Here is a 16,357-nt window from a genome sequence, read left to right as displayed (position 1 = left end):
AAGGAAAATCTGTGATATCAGAAATAAGTGGTGGTGAGAAAAAACCAAGAAGATTAAGGTTTACACTGATAAACATGACATGAGCTTTTTTCAAGCAGCATGTACAATTTATTGTCTATACTTCCATAGATCTGCAGTGCTCCAAGCCATAGGTCAGTGCATTTTAAGGACAGCAACACCATCAAAACCAGATAGAAGGAATATTTTGAGTTACTCCTGAACCACGAGTCAACTTTCTCTGATGCCACTATCGAAACTATACCTCAATAACATGAAAGAGCATCTCTTGCTGACCCTCCCTCACCACCACTATGCTTGAAGAAGTAACATGGACTGTTATGCAAACCAAGAAAAACAAAGCAGCAGAGCCAGATGGCATTCCAGCTGAAGCCTACAAGTTCAGAGGTAAAGAACTAGTAAGGAAGCTCCACAAAAGTTTCCTTCGTAGCTGGTATAATGAGAAAATTCCAGAAGACCTGAGAAATTTTAACATTGTTACAATCTTTAAGAAAATAGATAAATCGGAAACTATTAAGGAGAAGCTCTATGGAAGATGCAGGCTTAATTTTGCCACCCTCCAATTTTTTATTTTTTATTTTTTTTGAGGTCTTACAACTTCTGCATGGTCTGATGACTGTCACAGTTCTCTATAATGGTCTTGAGATGGAACCTTTCATCATCAAAACTGGGGTTAAGCAAGGCTGTATTATTGTTCCAACCTTGTTCTCCATCTATTTAGCAGTCATTTTGGTCCTTGTTAAAGATCACCTTCCCAGTGAAGTTGACATTCAATAAAGAATGGATGGTCAGCTGTTTAATCTTTGTCATCTCCATTCAAAGTCTAAAATGTCTTCAGTGCATCCACTACTGATCTTCAAAATGCTGATGACTATGTCATCCTCACATACATTGAGAATGACCTTCGGGGCATACTAGATTTCCTTGCACAAGCTTACCAAAACATAGAAATCTCACTCAATATTGACAAGACTAAAGTGCTTGATCAAGCTGCTTCAGGTCTTACACGTGATCCTCCAAAATCCACATCAGGGGTCAAATTTGGAGACAGCTGAACACTTGCTACCTTAGTAGCCAACTTTCTAAAAACACAAAAATCAACAATGAGATCCAACACAGGATCCAATGTGCAAGTGCTTCTTCTGAGAAATTGCTCCGATGTGTTTTCATGACTGTGACCTACAGCAGGACACCAAGATCCAGGTCTATACAATAATTTTTGTTTCCACACTCTTTTATGGATGTGAGACTGAAACCTTTTGACAGCACCTCAAAAGTATGGAGAGATACCACCAATGATGCCACCAGAAGATCCTTTGTGTCAAATGGCAAGATCAATGCATTAACACCAGCATCCTCACTGAAGCCAATGTCACCAGCATTGAAGCTATGATGATCATGCATCAACTTATCTGGATTGGACATTGTGTGCCGATGCCAGACTTTCACCCCCCAGAACAAGTCCTCTACTCTCAGCTCAACCATGGTTCAGGTCTAGACAGCAGATGGATGGCTCAGTCCCTCTTAGGTTGTGGAAGGGAGAAGCTGTGGTGACAGAGGCAGGCTCTGGAGAGGAGACTTACCAGCCAGCAGCCCGACCAACCTGCCTGCCTGCAGAGCTAAATGCTTGCAGAGCTTAAAACATTTCTCAGCCAGCCTGCCTGCCCTGCACCATGTGCTTGTGTGAATAAATGAGCGGGAGGGAAGGGGGGCATGGTGCTTCATATGCTGCCTGTTATTCAAATAGGCAGTACCCATTGGCCAGTTTCTGGCCAATGGGATTGTGCTGGGGGCAGGGGCAGCGCCTGAAGCCTTACCCCTTCTCCTCCAGGATCAGTTTTGAAACAACCACTTTTCTGAGTGGTCTGTAGGGCAAGCAGGGAAGCCTGCCTGGGGCTCCCCGTTGTGTCCGTGGGCCGGATCCAGTGGCTTGATGGGCCGAATTGAACCCACAGGCCGCATTTTGCCCAGGCCTGAACTAATCAATAAGAAGGCGACAGATTAGCTCCAATACTTGTTACTCAAACTTTGATATAAAATAAAGGGCTTTATTGTTGTAGAAGAGCATAGGCAGGACAGGGGACCATGAGGACATCTGGAAAGGCCTTTGGGCACCTGGATGCTCTGTACGTGGTGATGGCTGAAACCCTGTATAATGGGGAATAATCCACAACTTCTCATGAGAGGGGAGAAATGAGAGTCTGGCCCCAGCTCCAGGTTGTTTTCTCATTGGCTGCCAAGGAGCACAGTCCTTGCCAAAGAACCCAGCAATGCAAGACAAACTTCAGTGGCTGCTGCTATGGTAGGAGAGAAGCGGCAGTTCTGATGAGAAGTGGTTTAGCTGCCTCCAAGATATCCAGTTCGGGGTCCAGTGAACGGGCAAGCCCTTCCAAAACCATGATGGCAAAGACTACTGAGGCAAAGTTACTCTCCAGCTTCACCTGAAAGACACAAGTGCAGAGGCTGCAATGGACTTGAGGGCCTTTGTGCTTTCCAAACCCCTTTCACTGAAGTGCCAGCCTGCGGTGGGCGAGGGCTGGGAGGACATGCGTGTGCACAGATCGCTTCCTCATTCCCCTTCCATTCCTAAGCAGCCTCGCTACAATTCAGCAGAAGGGAGGAAGGGAAGCTGATCATCACAAAAGAAATTCTGTAAATCAGGCCAGTAGACAGTGCTCTGCACTTCTATGTAGGAGAAGACTTTTCCCTCCCTGGAGGAGGAGGAGCTAGGAGTGAAGTCAGCTCAGTAGTTTCCATGGACCTGCAAGTACACACACGTGAAAAGGGATTGAATTTGTCCCTTCCCCACTGCCATGGATGGAGCCCCATGGAGCACTGCTCCCTAATTCACAGAAGTAGACCCCTAATTCTACATCCAGACTGCCTGCACCATGGCCCCAGCCATGCAAGAGAACTCCTCCACATTCTACTGCCATCTACATCTGCTGAGTCGGGGGAGGGGGGGGAGGGGAGCCTTATTGGGGCTCTGGTCACATTTAATATTAATGGGGGTAGTTTGATGTGGTTTTACATCTGAAAATCTGAAATAAAATAAAGTTTGAGGGGACACTATTCAGGTCAACCACCCCAGCATTTGACCCAGACACTGTTCTGATCTTTCAAAAGTCCATAGGACAGATCCTCAGCTGGCATAACTTGTCATAGCTCAGTTAAACAAAAGTGATTTTTTTCTGCTTTAAAGTAGATGCCAGCAGCTCCTGGGTCCTCGGTAACACCCTCACAAATCAGCACGAAGACCCCAGTGCTCCTACATGAATCTACAATAAGGAAGCAAAACATGCAGGGGAAAAAAAACAATTACTTTTTATTTTCCTTTTAACTGTAAGAAAAAAAAATCGAGATATCAACACCGCCCTTTTAAGGTCTGGTGTCCATTCTTAAATGCAGGCTATCAAGGGCCAGATCCAGAGCCCTCTGAAAGGTGGAAAAATACGGTTTTACAGGCATTGGATCAGGCCCGGGGAGGCACTCTCTTCCAAGCATTGCAGGCATACAGCATGCATGACCCCCCCTCATTGCAAACCTTTGCAACCTCAGTGCTTCCCCCTGCCTGTCTCTCTGATGGCAAATCTGGCACAACTTTTAAGGAGAATGAAATGAACACAGAGAAGCTCACCTTGTGGACCATCAGTAACTTAAAGACACTGGAGAGCAGATTCGCCACTTGAAGCTGGCATGCAAAGATATAAAGAAAAAGTTAATTGTGCTAATCAGAAGACCATGGAAATCGCTGCCTGCAGGAATGGGGTGCATCTGCCAGAGTAAGCAATATGCATATTGTATGACCAGGTAAAGTCTAAGAATATTAAGAGTCAGATTTTATTATTAGAGAGATTGCTCAGAGAACGTTGCTATGCTCTATTGACAGCCTCATCCATCAAGATGATAAATAATGCAGAGGGCATCAGGAGACACTCCATCAATATCTATGGCTCTCTTAAACCTGCCAGTCCAGAAAGGAGGTCTGAGACCTAAGGAGACACAACAATCAGCCTCTGCTTTGCTCTGCAGCCTCACCACTGGGGCACTACTATTGGTTTAAAAGGGAGTCCCAGTAGGATTTGACCAGAAGGATAGAAGCTCTTCTTGGATTAAAAAAACAACAACACTATTTTGAGTTAGAAGGAAATAAAAGAGGAGCTAGGGGTATTGATGGAGTTTTTGTCCAGCTATGAGAATCAAACATTGGAAAGAACTGGTAGCACGGACAAGGGAGATGGCTGAAATGTCAGTGTGTAGTCTTTCATCTGGGGTCCGTTTAAAAGCATGGATGTATTCAAAAAGAGGGAGTGTCCGGAGCTGGGTACCATATTTAGTCTGCTCACCTTTCCCAGAGCTACAGTGTTCATTCTGGCCTTGGTCACTAGCTCTGCCATTTCAGCTTTGAATCGTTCTATGTCCTGGCACTGGTTAGCCCTGGCATGATGAAGGATCAGCTCTGCCACTCTCTCCCCCTGTGAAACAAGTAGGAAGAGATGTGTCTATAAGAATCCCAGGCCATCGTAACACTGCCAGATCTGTATGTGGCTGCACAATATCTTCACTCTTAGGCTTCCACTGGCATCTGTTGGGATTAAGCTGCTTCCTATATGAGTGTACACTGTCCCTTTTCAACCAGAGGGGGAGATCTCAGGGGCTAGGCTACCTTTGCCAGCACCTCAAGGGCAGACAGAGACAAACAGAAAGAGAGGAAGTGCTTCTTGGAGGAGTTGGTATGTGGGAAAAATCTAACGCTCCTGTTCCTTTAAGGGCCCGGGACTAGGAGCCACCTAGTATTGGCAAGGCAGAATCCCTGCTCTCTCAGCCAATCAGGACAAGTTCTGGAAAGGAGGCTGTATATATTATGCCTCTTCCCTCATAATAGGGGAGACAGTGGTTGCTGGCTAACTGCTCCCATGTCAGGGTGACAAACTATACCCTCGGCCTCCAAAAACTGAGGGAACATTGGGAAAACCCCACTCCAGCGAGGTGCCTGGTGAGAAAGAAACATTTGGTGTGAAGGGTTTTTCAAGTTTTGTTAATTTGAAGGCTTCCAACCCAGGGCAGATGGAAGGAATTTAAAGGGCTAGCTTAGAGAAGATGGTTTGAGGCTGCAGCCCAGAGGGCTGGCCGGCCAACGGAAATAGTGACAGGACATCATGTAAAAGCCATTTATCTGTAGGCCACTAGTTTAAAGCCAGCTTGTGTTTCTAGTGGCCAGAAGTAGTTTCACTTCAGTGGCTGAGTGAGTGTGGTCTTAATACAGTTCCTGACAGATAGCTATTTATTGCAGCCGGCACTAACTGCCACATATGCTGGCAGTCTGAGAAGGGAGACCAAAGATGGAGTGGGCATGAAGATAAAACCACATCCCCCTACACTGTAGCGGACCTTTCAGCTCAAGAATGAGATGAAGCAAATGCATTGTGGAAGCACTGACATGTGAATTGTACTTATGCTGTGGATAAACAGAAGTCTTCTATGGTCATGCAGCAAGCACGATAGGAGCTTAGCTCATAACTGGGGTGCTAGGATAACACAAATAATTATTACTGTCCAGCTCACTAGAAGCACAAAGCGGTGGGAGATTGCCAGTGGCGAATCCTCCTGCATGGAAGAACTCTTAGCTGGATGAAACCATGCTAAGATATCTCATCTGCCTTCCACGCCCCTTGCTCTCCCAAGTCCCTGGTACAAGGAGAAGGAAGGGACATGTTGTGGGCCTTCTGGGAGCAGGCACTGGGGGATGAGGAAGGAGCAGAGCTCCGTGGCTTAATCCTGAAAGACCTTACGCAGGCTGCATGAGCTAGGATTGCCTGCAGGGAGTGAGGCTGAACAGTCCTGAATTGGGGAGCTGTGACTTCCCTCTGACTCCTGAATCAAGCCCAGCGCTCTCCTGGGCTAACTGAACTCATTCATAACAAGAACTCATAGTAACCCCTTACTTGTGCGTGTAATGCAGTTATCAAGGAAGCTGAGAGTGTCTGAGAAGTAATGACCCTCCTTCCCTCTCATAGGAACCCAAAACAGCACTCACATGGGGAATGGCTGCTGACAACTGCGATGACTGAGGAACCCCAGAGATCTCCCTTCTAGTGTTTCCTCTAAGCTGCGAGGCAGCACAGCTTCACAGGTGATTATTCAGCCCCGCCCAGTCAGAGGCTCTGGGCTCCCTCAGAGCTGACTGACTGGGCGGGGCTGATTAATCACCTGTGAAGTTGTGCTGCCACACATCTTAGAGCAGGCATGTCCAAAGTCCGGCCTGCGGGCCAATTGCGGCCCGTGTTCCGGTTTAATACGGCCCCCCAGGTAATTTGTCAATATCTATCTTTTATGGCCCCAACGAATCCATATGTATTGAGATGAATACATTGTAAAATCTCAGTTAATGTCAGTTGGTCTAAATCAGTTATAAATATATTTGGACACAACATGTATACTTGGTGTTATGTTCCTGTTCATATTTTTTGAACTTAAAAGTTGACAGACAACCTTTATTACCAATAATATGTAATGTACTTTACAATGTTCCTGACATATATTTCAGCTTCCTGGATTTTGAAAGGCAGAGTGATTTAACACCTGTTTAGATTTGTCATCCATGTAACGAAATGAAAAGTATGCCGTTTGCAATAAACTTTGCATAAAATAGTTAATTTGCATTTAATTTTAATGGTTCAAAGAATGTCAGGCAAAATGGTCGGCCCTCACGCATGTTCACTTCATCAAATCTGGCCCTCTTTGAAAAAAGTTTGGACACCCCTGTCTTAGAGGGATCACTGCTCCCTTCCCCCAAATTGAAGTCTCCAGGACCATCAGCATCCATGAGAAGCAAGCCTCACCTGTCCCTGGACTACAGCCGCAAAAACTGCCTTGAAGTTCTGAAGGTCAGCTCCCTTCAGTTCTGCCACAATCCCTGTATCCAGGAGCATCAGACGAAGTGGGCAGGAGGAAGGCTGCACCTCCACGATCAATGTGTCACACATGTCCACAATGGCAGTCTGATCCTTGCGGCCAGCATTGAAACTTGTGATACCCTGGACCAAGATGTTCCCAGGGTGCAGATCAGCATGGACAAAATTATCCACAAACACCTGTTGGGGATGATATTTATAATGTGAAAAGGGCAAAGGTAACTGGAGTAAAATCTTCCATGGGGCAAGACATAGTCCAAAACCTGACTAAATGGTAAATGGCATCAATGGGGTGATTTCAGTACTGTCTCCCAGCGCGCTCTCAGCCATAACACAAACCCATACACAATGATACAGTCAGTAGCTTCTGCTTAGGAGTGGCCGGATGCTAAAACAGCAGGAGATGCTGTAGGCGAAAATCAAGGTGCGTTAGCAGAGCCTGCGTGCAGCAAAACAATTATTTATTATAAGTCCAGGATGACTCTGGGGAATCACAGACTGGGAACAGCATTAGTCTCTGAAAATAAGCCATAACGACAGAACTCAGGCTTCTCATTGTCAGTACCCACCATTCAGAATCCAGCACACACTCTGCCACGAATGAGAGCCACTGAACATGACAAGCTGCAAAATCTACACTGGACTAATTTATTGTAACTCAATAGAAAAACGAGGGTAAGCTGCATTGCTCGCAAGGGCAGTCCAGATTTATTTTCTTTGGTCCATGCTTAGTATTATACTTCACCTACCTGTAAACTGATAGCAGCAGGTGCTTTGATAAACAAAACTAGAAGGCTACCTGGTTTTCTTGGGGCTTTTATAAGTTCTTCTGTTGCCTCCACCGAGCAGAGACTTAAAGCACAATGTATGTTTTACATATCCAAAGTGATGTGTAAATATTAATAAATGCAGTTCCAAGAGCAATATTCCTCTGTGTGTGTGTACGCATACACACACACACACACACTCACACTTATTAGGCTAGGTGAATTATTTTAACAAGACCTACCTCCCTCCACAGTACAATTCTAACAGCAAAGCCCAGACTCTTACCATCTTCAGCAGCATGTCGATGCCCATCTTCGCTAATCTCTGCCTGAGCACTGTGGAAACTTCTGCATGCAGGTACTGAGATATGGGCTCACTCTCCTTAAAGACAGAATGGGAGTCAGACATTTCTTCTGGATCCTTATGTCTCACTTCTCCACCACGTGCATTCCAGGGTCATTGTCTCTCTTGTCCTTGGCAGAGCAATGAAGATGCTACAGAGGGGGCCGGGTTAATGCAAGCTGAACTTACTGTGGCTGAAGAAGCCAGAGAGGCAAAGGTTTGGGAGTGGGAAGCAATTGGCTAAGTGGGTGTGAAACAATCCATGAGGAATCTGGGGGGCAAGAGATGCTAAAGAAAATATATAGCTTGAAATGACACAGACTGGAGGTGAAAGAACAGCTTTGGGAGCCGATTCAAATATGGTCCACAATAAAGATGGTTAAAAAAAAACCAACTATATGCCTTTATATGGACCAGAGCAGGTTGGATTCCTGAACTATTCACACAGCTCTAACACAGAAATGAGAACTGGATGGCTACGTCTAGACTGGCATGATTTTCCACAAATGCTTTTAACGGAAAAGTTTTCCATTAAAAGCATTTGTGGAAAAGAGCGTCTAGATTGGCACAGACGCTTTTCCGCAAAAGCACTTTTTGCGGAAAAGCATCCATGCCAATCTAGACGCACTTTTGCGCAAAAAAGATCTGAGCTGTCTACACTGGCCCTTTTGTGCAAAAGCTTTTGCATAAAAGGACTTTTGCCCAAACAGAAGCAGCACAGTATTTCCGCAAGAAGCACTGATTTCTTACATGAGATCATCAGCGTTCTTGCGGAAATTCAAGCAGCCAGTGTAGACAGTTGTTAAGTTTTTCCGCAAAAGCAGCTGCTTTGCAGAAAAACTTGCCAGTCTAGACACAACCCATATGTTTTATGGGCAGAAACATGAGATTGCTAGAGAACAGTGCTGGTTTCCTTTTGGTACCCAGGGTCCTATGCCCTTTTCTACACTGAGTGCAGACAACATCTATCACCCTTATTCCAGGGACGTGATCGTGAAAAAAAGGAAAGAGCGAAGGAAGGACTCAGAGATATTTAAGCCAATAGCGGAGAGATGCTTTCTCCTACCATTCATCTTTCCCTTCTAATGCCACCTCTAGGAAAGAGCTTTTTGTTGAGATTGCGATCAGACACCAAGTGGCAACCTCCAACACCATCACCCTGCTCATGACTCCTGCAGCTCTTACCTCGAAAGTTTCCACCAAGATGTTTCTTGTTACAAAGGGGTGAAGTGGAGTTGGGAACTTCACAAAATCCACATCCAGGAAATTTTTCTGGAAGCGCTCCAGGTTTCTGGCTTCATAGCGTAGGTCAAGCTAAAAGAGAGATGAAGAGAAAATGGAGACTGTGTGGTGCGGGGGATGCGGGGGGGGGGGGGAGGGAGAATGCAGAACTAGGAAAATAGGAAGCTTGGAAGGTCCTGCATGAGCTATCATCTCACTGCCTGACACTCAATCCCAATTAAGCTCAGCCAACTCCATCAGAAAACTAGTTAAAAAGCAAGAAACTCAATGGGAAAAAAAGTGGTTTTTAGCTAAGTTTTCCTAGTGGAAACATCACAGGATGAAGCACTCCAGGAGTAAGACATATTAGAACTACTTCAATTAGATAGAAAAGTGACAAATGTGACTATTTATTACCTGTATTACAGTAGTGCCCCAAGGACACCACCGAGATGGGGACCAATTGCGCTAAGTGCTGTACATAACGTAAGAGATTTCTTGCCCTAAAGACTTTACAATCCAACTACACATGGCAATTGATGACAGAAGGGAAGTGTTATCCTCATGTTATAGACCTGCGGTGGGAAACCTAAGGATCCGGCCCCCAAGGCTCAGGGCTCCCCCTAAGCATCAGGGAGCCCATGCTGGCACTCCAGCTCCCTGCAGTGCCCCATGGAGCTAGAGCACACAAAATCTACTACCCTTGGCCCACCTAGGTTCTGGTGTGCAAAGGGAAAGTGGGGAGTGTCTTTCTCCTAAATTGGGCACCACAGCAGGGAGGGGCTTCTATTTTTATTTTTATTTTTTGGCTTCTCACTTGTGTGCAACCCTCGACTCATATTTCTATGGATCAGCGGCCCCCAACCCAAAAAAGCTTCCTCACCTGTTATAGACAGAGAACGGAGGCAGGAAGAAATTAGAAGTGTCTTGTCCTAGGTCACCAAAGCAATCTGCAGCAGAGTCAGGAACTGAATCAGGATTCCTGAGTTCCAATCCAGTGCTTTAAGCACAAGACCATGCTTCCTCTCTAAGGCCAGATCTACACTAAAAGGGATCATCAAATCAAAATATGCAACTCCAGCTACATTAATTATGCAGATGGAGTTGACTGTATCTTGTTTTGATTTTCCCTGCTGTCCCCACAGCAGGAAACCGACGGGAGCAAATACTCCCATCAGCTTCCCTCACTCCTTGCAGAAACAGAAATACCAGCTGTCGGCGGTGGTACCCTCGGAGTTCAATTTAGTGGGTCTTAACTAGACTTGCTAAATTGAACTCTGGAAGATCAATTGCAGCAGTGTTAATATTCCATTTAGTGAAGACATGACCAAGTCACACTCCTTTATATCCCCCAAATGTATTTCTTAGGCAGTTTGATGATGGAAGTGGGCCCCTCCATAATTTGGGAATGACAACCATCCTGTGCATATTATCATTTCTCTAAAGAGAAATGAAAGGAAATCAGACCAGGTCTATCAGATACGGATCTTGTCCTGACTCTTGTACACTCAACCGAAGGCCCAGCTGCCTGACCAAGGAGGCACTAAAAACGCCAAGCTGGAGACATCCCTGGTGTCACTATTGTACACTAGAATGCAGTGATGCTGCCCAAGATACCAGATTCTCATTGTAATTTCTGGTAAAAATTGGTAGATGGATGGATGACAAAGGAAGGAAGCAACCATACTTCAGGATATGAGGACCATGGAATTATGCCCACCTGTTGAGTCATGAGCTTCTCAAACTCCTCCACTATTTCAGTCATGCTGAGCCACTTGAACCCTGGGAAAAGCCCAATGATCTTGCTGCCCATCTTCATCAGAAGCAGATCTATCTGGACCTGGTGGACTAGTCCAGGATGCAGGACCTAAGAGAAAAACACCTGTAGGCAGATCATCTCCCATGGACATAACACCAATACTGATCAGCCTGTCTATTCAGTTTAGAAAGCAACAATGATAGCTCCTGAATATTCACACTCCAGACTACACTGGAAATACCCTTTAAGCCTGCATTTCTCAAACTGGGGTCTGCAGATCTCTGGGGGTCCGTGAGTCATGTCTGGGACTGCCAGCCCCATTGATCAATTCCTCCCCCTCCCTTTCAGTGCCTCCTACATGTCCTGGAACAGTTGTTCAGCAGTGTGCAGGATGCGCTAGCGGGGAGGGGGAGGAGTGGGAATGGGGAGAGAGTGCTCTGAGAAAGAAGTAGGAAAGAGGAGGGGCAGGGACGGAGCTGGGGGAAGAAAGAGGTGGGCCAGAAGTGGAGCTTTCTAGCTGTTCAGATTTAATGGAAATAGAAATAAAAAATAATTCTGTACCGAGACATATTTATGTATCTCTTTCTAATAAATATTGTACCACTAACACTATTTATTTCATTATAATGAAATAAATAGATAGTGTTAGTGTACAATAGTTTATAAATAAAAAAAAATAATAATATTGAGCTTTTCATTAACATGTATTTCTTTTTCAAATGTAAACAAACAGTATGCTTGGGGGTCTACAAAAAATGTAATTCAAAATGGGGGTTCTCAGGTTGCTAATGTTTAGCATTGCTTTAGACTAAAAAGGGGCTATTAGTAGCTCTGACAACAATGCACGTTTTTCATGGACCTAGGCTTCAAACTGTGATTAAAAGAAGTCTTTATAATACTCTTTAAACTGCTCTGATTTATGCAGTTTAGAGCCTACCGTGTCTCCAAAACTAATGTACAGCTGCTTTCCCCATCCTCCTTTCATGTGCAACATACTATCTATTGGTGTGTGTGTGTGTGTGTGCATGTGTGTGTGGCGGGGGGCTGAATAGAGTATTTATTTCAGGGTGAACAAGAAGCAGAGAAGGGCTGGACACTGTATGAAGACCAAAAGCGAAGTCTAGCACAATGTACAATTTTAAAATCAAATGAGCCTTAGTGGTCATGTCTAGTGCGCATATGGCTTTCCACATGGCTTTACTGGAGTGTCTGTATTTTGGAGAAACCCTCCCAGTCATGCAACAGTAAGGGCTGTTGAGGATCAGGTTTCAGGCACTTTAGCAGTGTTTTGTGGCAAGCAGTACCACAGGTTGGAACTGAAGACTACTGGAAAAACTGCACAGGCAGAAAGATTAAGCAGCACCTATCATGCACTACAATTAGCCCCAGCCACATCTATTAATTTTTCATGAGAACTAAACTCTCCATCAGATTAATTCAGCAATCTCTAATTCCAGTCATCATCCAACAATATATATTACTTACTTTAATGGCGACCGGAATAAGATGGTCCATCTCATCTAAATTGTCAACAGATGAGGTCTTTGTAGTTAGCTGAGATCCAGACATTTGCTCCTCAGAGAGAGCATTTCTATGAATACCTTCATCCAAGCGTTCTTCCTGAAGTGACTGGTCTGCACTGCTTTCTTCCAACGTCTCTCCAGCCTTCCTTTTCCAGGGCCACCTGAAGAGGCCCCTAAGACCAGACACCTCCCAGGCTGCAAAAGCAGATTCTGTTTCAGAGTTCTTCACTAGTTCCTCAAACCGGGGGTCATCAATAGTAGTGGCATCGGCATAAGCTTTATAGACCTGGGCAACACAGCCCGAGCCAATGGGTTCCTTGCTTTTAAACTTGAGGACTCTCTTCCAGTCTTCCCCAAATGTTTTCTTCAGGAAATATTTGGTGTAACCCCAGGGATGAGGGGTCACCTTGACATGAAGCTTGGAAAACTTGATGCAGAACTCTTCAGAGAAGAGATCTCTCCTGGTACATGCCCACTGGCCCAGTTTGATATAAGTGGGGCCTGAGGACTCTGTGGCTTTGAGCAGAAGATGGAGCCAGAGGGCTGAAAAAGTTGAAGACAGATAGGTCACAGGATAAAGCAGAAGCAAGGGGCCAAACTTCAACCAGAGAACACAAGCCCGGAGTCCTAGGCGAAGGGCAAAGCCAAGACGCCAGAAAAATCCAGCTAAAGGTTGTTTGTCTTTGGCAGGTTCCGGGAATGAAGATACACTTCGATTTGATACTTCCTGGCATCTCACAACAGAAACCTCTGTGATCCCCCAACACACTAAGATGGTCTTAGCCAACGCTTGAGTTTTGATCAAGCTATGTTTATTGCTAGATGGGGAAATGACAGATTTATTACCCCATCTTATCCAAACCAGGTTTTTCTTTATATTGAAGGACCTTAAATTGAAAAGGTAAATCCTAGAAGTGCAGCCCCATGCAATCATAGTCCTGGAAGTTAAAAAAAAAAAAAAGCAGATAAAGCTGTATATCTCTCTATTGGTGAGTAGGGCAGCCCAGACAGATAACAACAGCAACCAAATCAAACATTTGTCATTTGTTGTTTTGGTTCAATGTTGGCAAAAATCTGGAGAACAAAGAAAAACGAGATGACGCTCAAAAGCTAGATTTACAAGATTCGGTTTTGTTCTAGTGTGTAAAGAAAAAAAATCCCCACATTATCTATGCCCTTCAGCACCAGAATCTGCTGTTATGGAATGAGAGGCTTGGGTTGGGGCTGACTTGCTCCCCTCCACCGGTGAGTGACTAGGGACTCGCGGGAGCCCGAGGGGAGACAACAATCTCCGTTCTTACATTCGTGCGCAACCTCCTCCCAGGCAAGAGCTGGCAGCAGAGGGCCACAGCCTGGCTCTCCTAGAGGCGAGGCTCTGCATTCCCTTCACAGCCAAACCGCTGGCCGCTTCACCTCCATGCATCTCGCTCCTTGCCCCGGCGCCGCTGCCTCCCAGGAGCCAGTTTCATTCACGCGCAGCCTCCCTGCCGCGAGCAGCAAGCTCAGCTGCGGATCCGAGCCCCCGCTGCGGGCCGACCTGTCACGTTCCCGCTCCGCAGAACGCGGGGGGAGCGAAAATGATACACAACGTTCCAACGAGCCCACGGACTTCCGTGGCTCGAGATGGCCCCGCCCCTTAAAGGGACAGCGATTGCGGGCGCTGCTGTGTTACGCGCAGGGGAAGGACCGTCCCTGCTGTACGTGATGGGGCTGGCGGAGATCGCTCTTACAGCTGCCGGCGTGCACAACTGGTGTTTCGCTTCCAGCTGGCCCCGTGGTCCTTTCGCCAGCCTGTGGGATCCCTCGTTTTGTCGCGGGCAGTGCAGCCTGTGTATTCAGCACAGTTATTCATTTAGGACAGAGGCTGTTTAGACAAACGTTGGGCCGTGCCTGTGTGTCTATGGCACTCTTACTAATGCTATTGTTGTTTATTATTGGGCTGCTTTTTTTTCAAGTTATAATGATTACAGGTGTTTAAGCTCCTATATCTTGGTACTAACTTTCCTGGCCAAATCTCTTAAACCTATGGGCTTAAACCCGGAAGGGGCATGTAAATTTCACCAGTCGTCGTAGGGAAATGCGTGGGGGATTTAAATATCCCCCGCGGCATTTAAATAAAAATGTCCGCCGCTTTTTTCCGGCTTTTAAAAAAGCCGGAAAAGAGCGTCTACACTGGCCCCGATCCTCCGGAAAAAGTGCCCTTTGAAGTAGGAATAAGACCCTCCGGAAAAGGGCACTTTTTCCGGAGGATTGGGGCCGCTCTTTTCCGGCTTTTTTAAAAGCTGGAAAAAAGCGGTGGACATTTTTATTTAAATGCCGCGGGGGATATTTAAATCCCCCGCGGATTTCCCTACGACGACTGGTGAAATTTACATGCCCCTTCCGGAAAAGGGGCCAGTGTAGACGTAGCCATGTAGTGTACAATGGAGTAAATACCTGAAGTCATTACAATGTAGATCTTGGAGCCTCTGACAGGTGATCCTGACTGGTTTGGCCAAGAGAGGCGATCAAGTGCTGGCACTTCAGCTGCCCCTCCCCACACTGCTGTGCACCTCCTGCCCTTTGCCTTGGAGCTGCCTCCCCCCCACCCCAGGAGCTCCTTCTTGCTGTGCAGGGCAGGGGAAGGAGAAGAGGGGCGCTGATGTCAAGATGTCCCCTCTCTTTCCCTGTATCTTATCTCCACAGAGCAGAGTGGGGGGCACAGCAGGACTTGGGATGGAGCTTGCTGGCCCTGGGAGTGGTGCAGGGCCAGGGCAGGGGTAAGCCTGCCTTAGCGCTACTGCACCACTTACTGAGGTAAGCAGTGCCCAGCTGGTGCCCTAGTCCCAAGCACCCTAAACCCCTGCCCTAGTCCCGAGCACCTTTGCATCCAAACACTGTCCTAGAGCCTAGAACCCCCTCTGCCACCTCAACTGCCTGCCCCAAGCTCAGCTCAGAGCCCCTCTCACACTCCAGATCCTTTAATCCAAGACCACAGCCTGAACCCTAACCCTCTGCCCCAGCCTGATGAAAGGGAGGGAGGATGGGGGAGGGACGGTGGAAGGAGTGAGCAGGGGTGGGGCCTCGGAGAAGGGGCACAAAGGAGGTGGGGCAGAGGTATTTGGGTTTGAGGTAGATCTTGGATTGCCCTTAAATTCAAAAAGTGATCTCATGCTTTAAAAGGTTGGAGACCACTGCTCTAATTGGTCGCTATCCTGGATAGTCCCTGCACTCACAGGAGTTCTGCTTCCTGGTAAATGGCATTTTCCATCTCTTCTGGATTTTGGCAGCTAGAGCTGTTGATGGGAGGAAATTAGTCCTTTTCAGCTGCGTATAGTTTGAGACATAGAGGCATCTCATCTGTCAGAGAAAGACTGTTTTGCAGGGTGGGGAGAACTATTCTGGCTTTTCCTAACACTTCCTTCTAGTAGCAGAAAATGTTATTTTAAGTTTTTTTGTTTTAATTGTTTTAATTTAATTTTTGTTTAATTGTAACTTCTGTGTTAGTCATTTTATTCATTCTTTAATTGTGTTTTGACTTGTGGCAGGATGTTTCTCTTGTTAGTTTTCATCTTGTTACTAGCGTGGAAACTAAGTATAAGCACAATACCTCCTTTTGGTTGAGGGAGAAACTCTACATTTGAACTAGGCAAATGATAGATTTTGTAGTTCATTGGCAATTTTGAAAATGTAGGGTAAGTTCCTCAACCCAATTTTTTCTATTTTCACTGAAAAGAAAAACATTTTGTTGAATATATATATATATTTGTATCTTAATTTTAAAACATTTTTATTTTTAAAAAGCAAAACTAAAGACCATTTTGAAATAATTT

General features: G+C 45.8%; 1 protein-coding gene across 2 annotated transcripts; it reads right to left on the bottom strand.

Annotated features, from left to right (window-relative positions):
• Positions 1-31: 31 nt before the first annotated feature.
• Positions 32-14,199, bottom strand: ADCK2 (aarF domain containing kinase 2). Of its 2 annotated transcripts, none has more exons than XM_006133382.5 (8): positions 12,508-14,198; positions 10,984-11,130; positions 9,228-9,356; positions 7,986-8,081; positions 6,861-7,112; positions 4,365-4,493; positions 3,656-3,709; positions 32-2,459 (listed from the first exon to the last, which is right to left on the bottom strand). In XM_006133382.5, exons 1-8 carry the CDS (start codon positions 13,477-13,479, stop codon positions 2,316-2,318), a joined length of 1,923 nt encoding a protein of 640 aa, XP_006133444.2. In that variant the 5' UTR covers positions 13,480-14,198; the 3' UTR covers positions 32-2,315. The 2 variants fall into 2 exon arrangements, with proteins under 2 accessions (XP_006133444.2, XP_006133445.2); XM_006133383.4 differs by lacking the exon at positions 32-2,459 and adding an exon at positions 2,643-2,779 and having other exon boundaries at positions 12,508-14,199.
• Between the last annotated feature and the right edge of the window lie 2,158 nt (positions 14,200-16,357).

Source organism: Pelodiscus sinensis, chromosome 1 (assembly GCF_052426305.1).
Source record: "Pelodiscus sinensis isolate ZL-2025 chromosome 1, ASM5242630v1, whole genome shotgun sequence".
Lineage (NCBI taxonomy): Eukaryota > Metazoa > Chordata > Testudines > Trionychidae > Pelodiscus > Pelodiscus sinensis.
This window is presented reverse-complemented; position numbering and strand designations above follow the sequence as displayed.

What these genes read in the sequence shown, in the direction of transcription:
- ADCK2 (XM_006133382.5), bottom strand. Translation starts at nt 13,479, where the DNA reads ATGATTGCATGGGGCTGCACTTCTAGGATTTACCTTTTCAATTTAAGG. An exon ending in TCGACATGCTGCTGAAGATG is followed by an intron (nt 7,113 to 7,985) that starts GTAAGAGTCTGG and finishes CATCCCCAACAG; the next exon opens with GTGTTTGTGGATAATTTTGT. An exon ending in ACACTGTAGCTCTGGGAAAG is followed by an intron (nt 3,710 to 4,364) that starts GTGAGCAGACTA and finishes TTTGCATGCCAG; the next exon opens with CTTCAAGTGGCGAATCTGCT.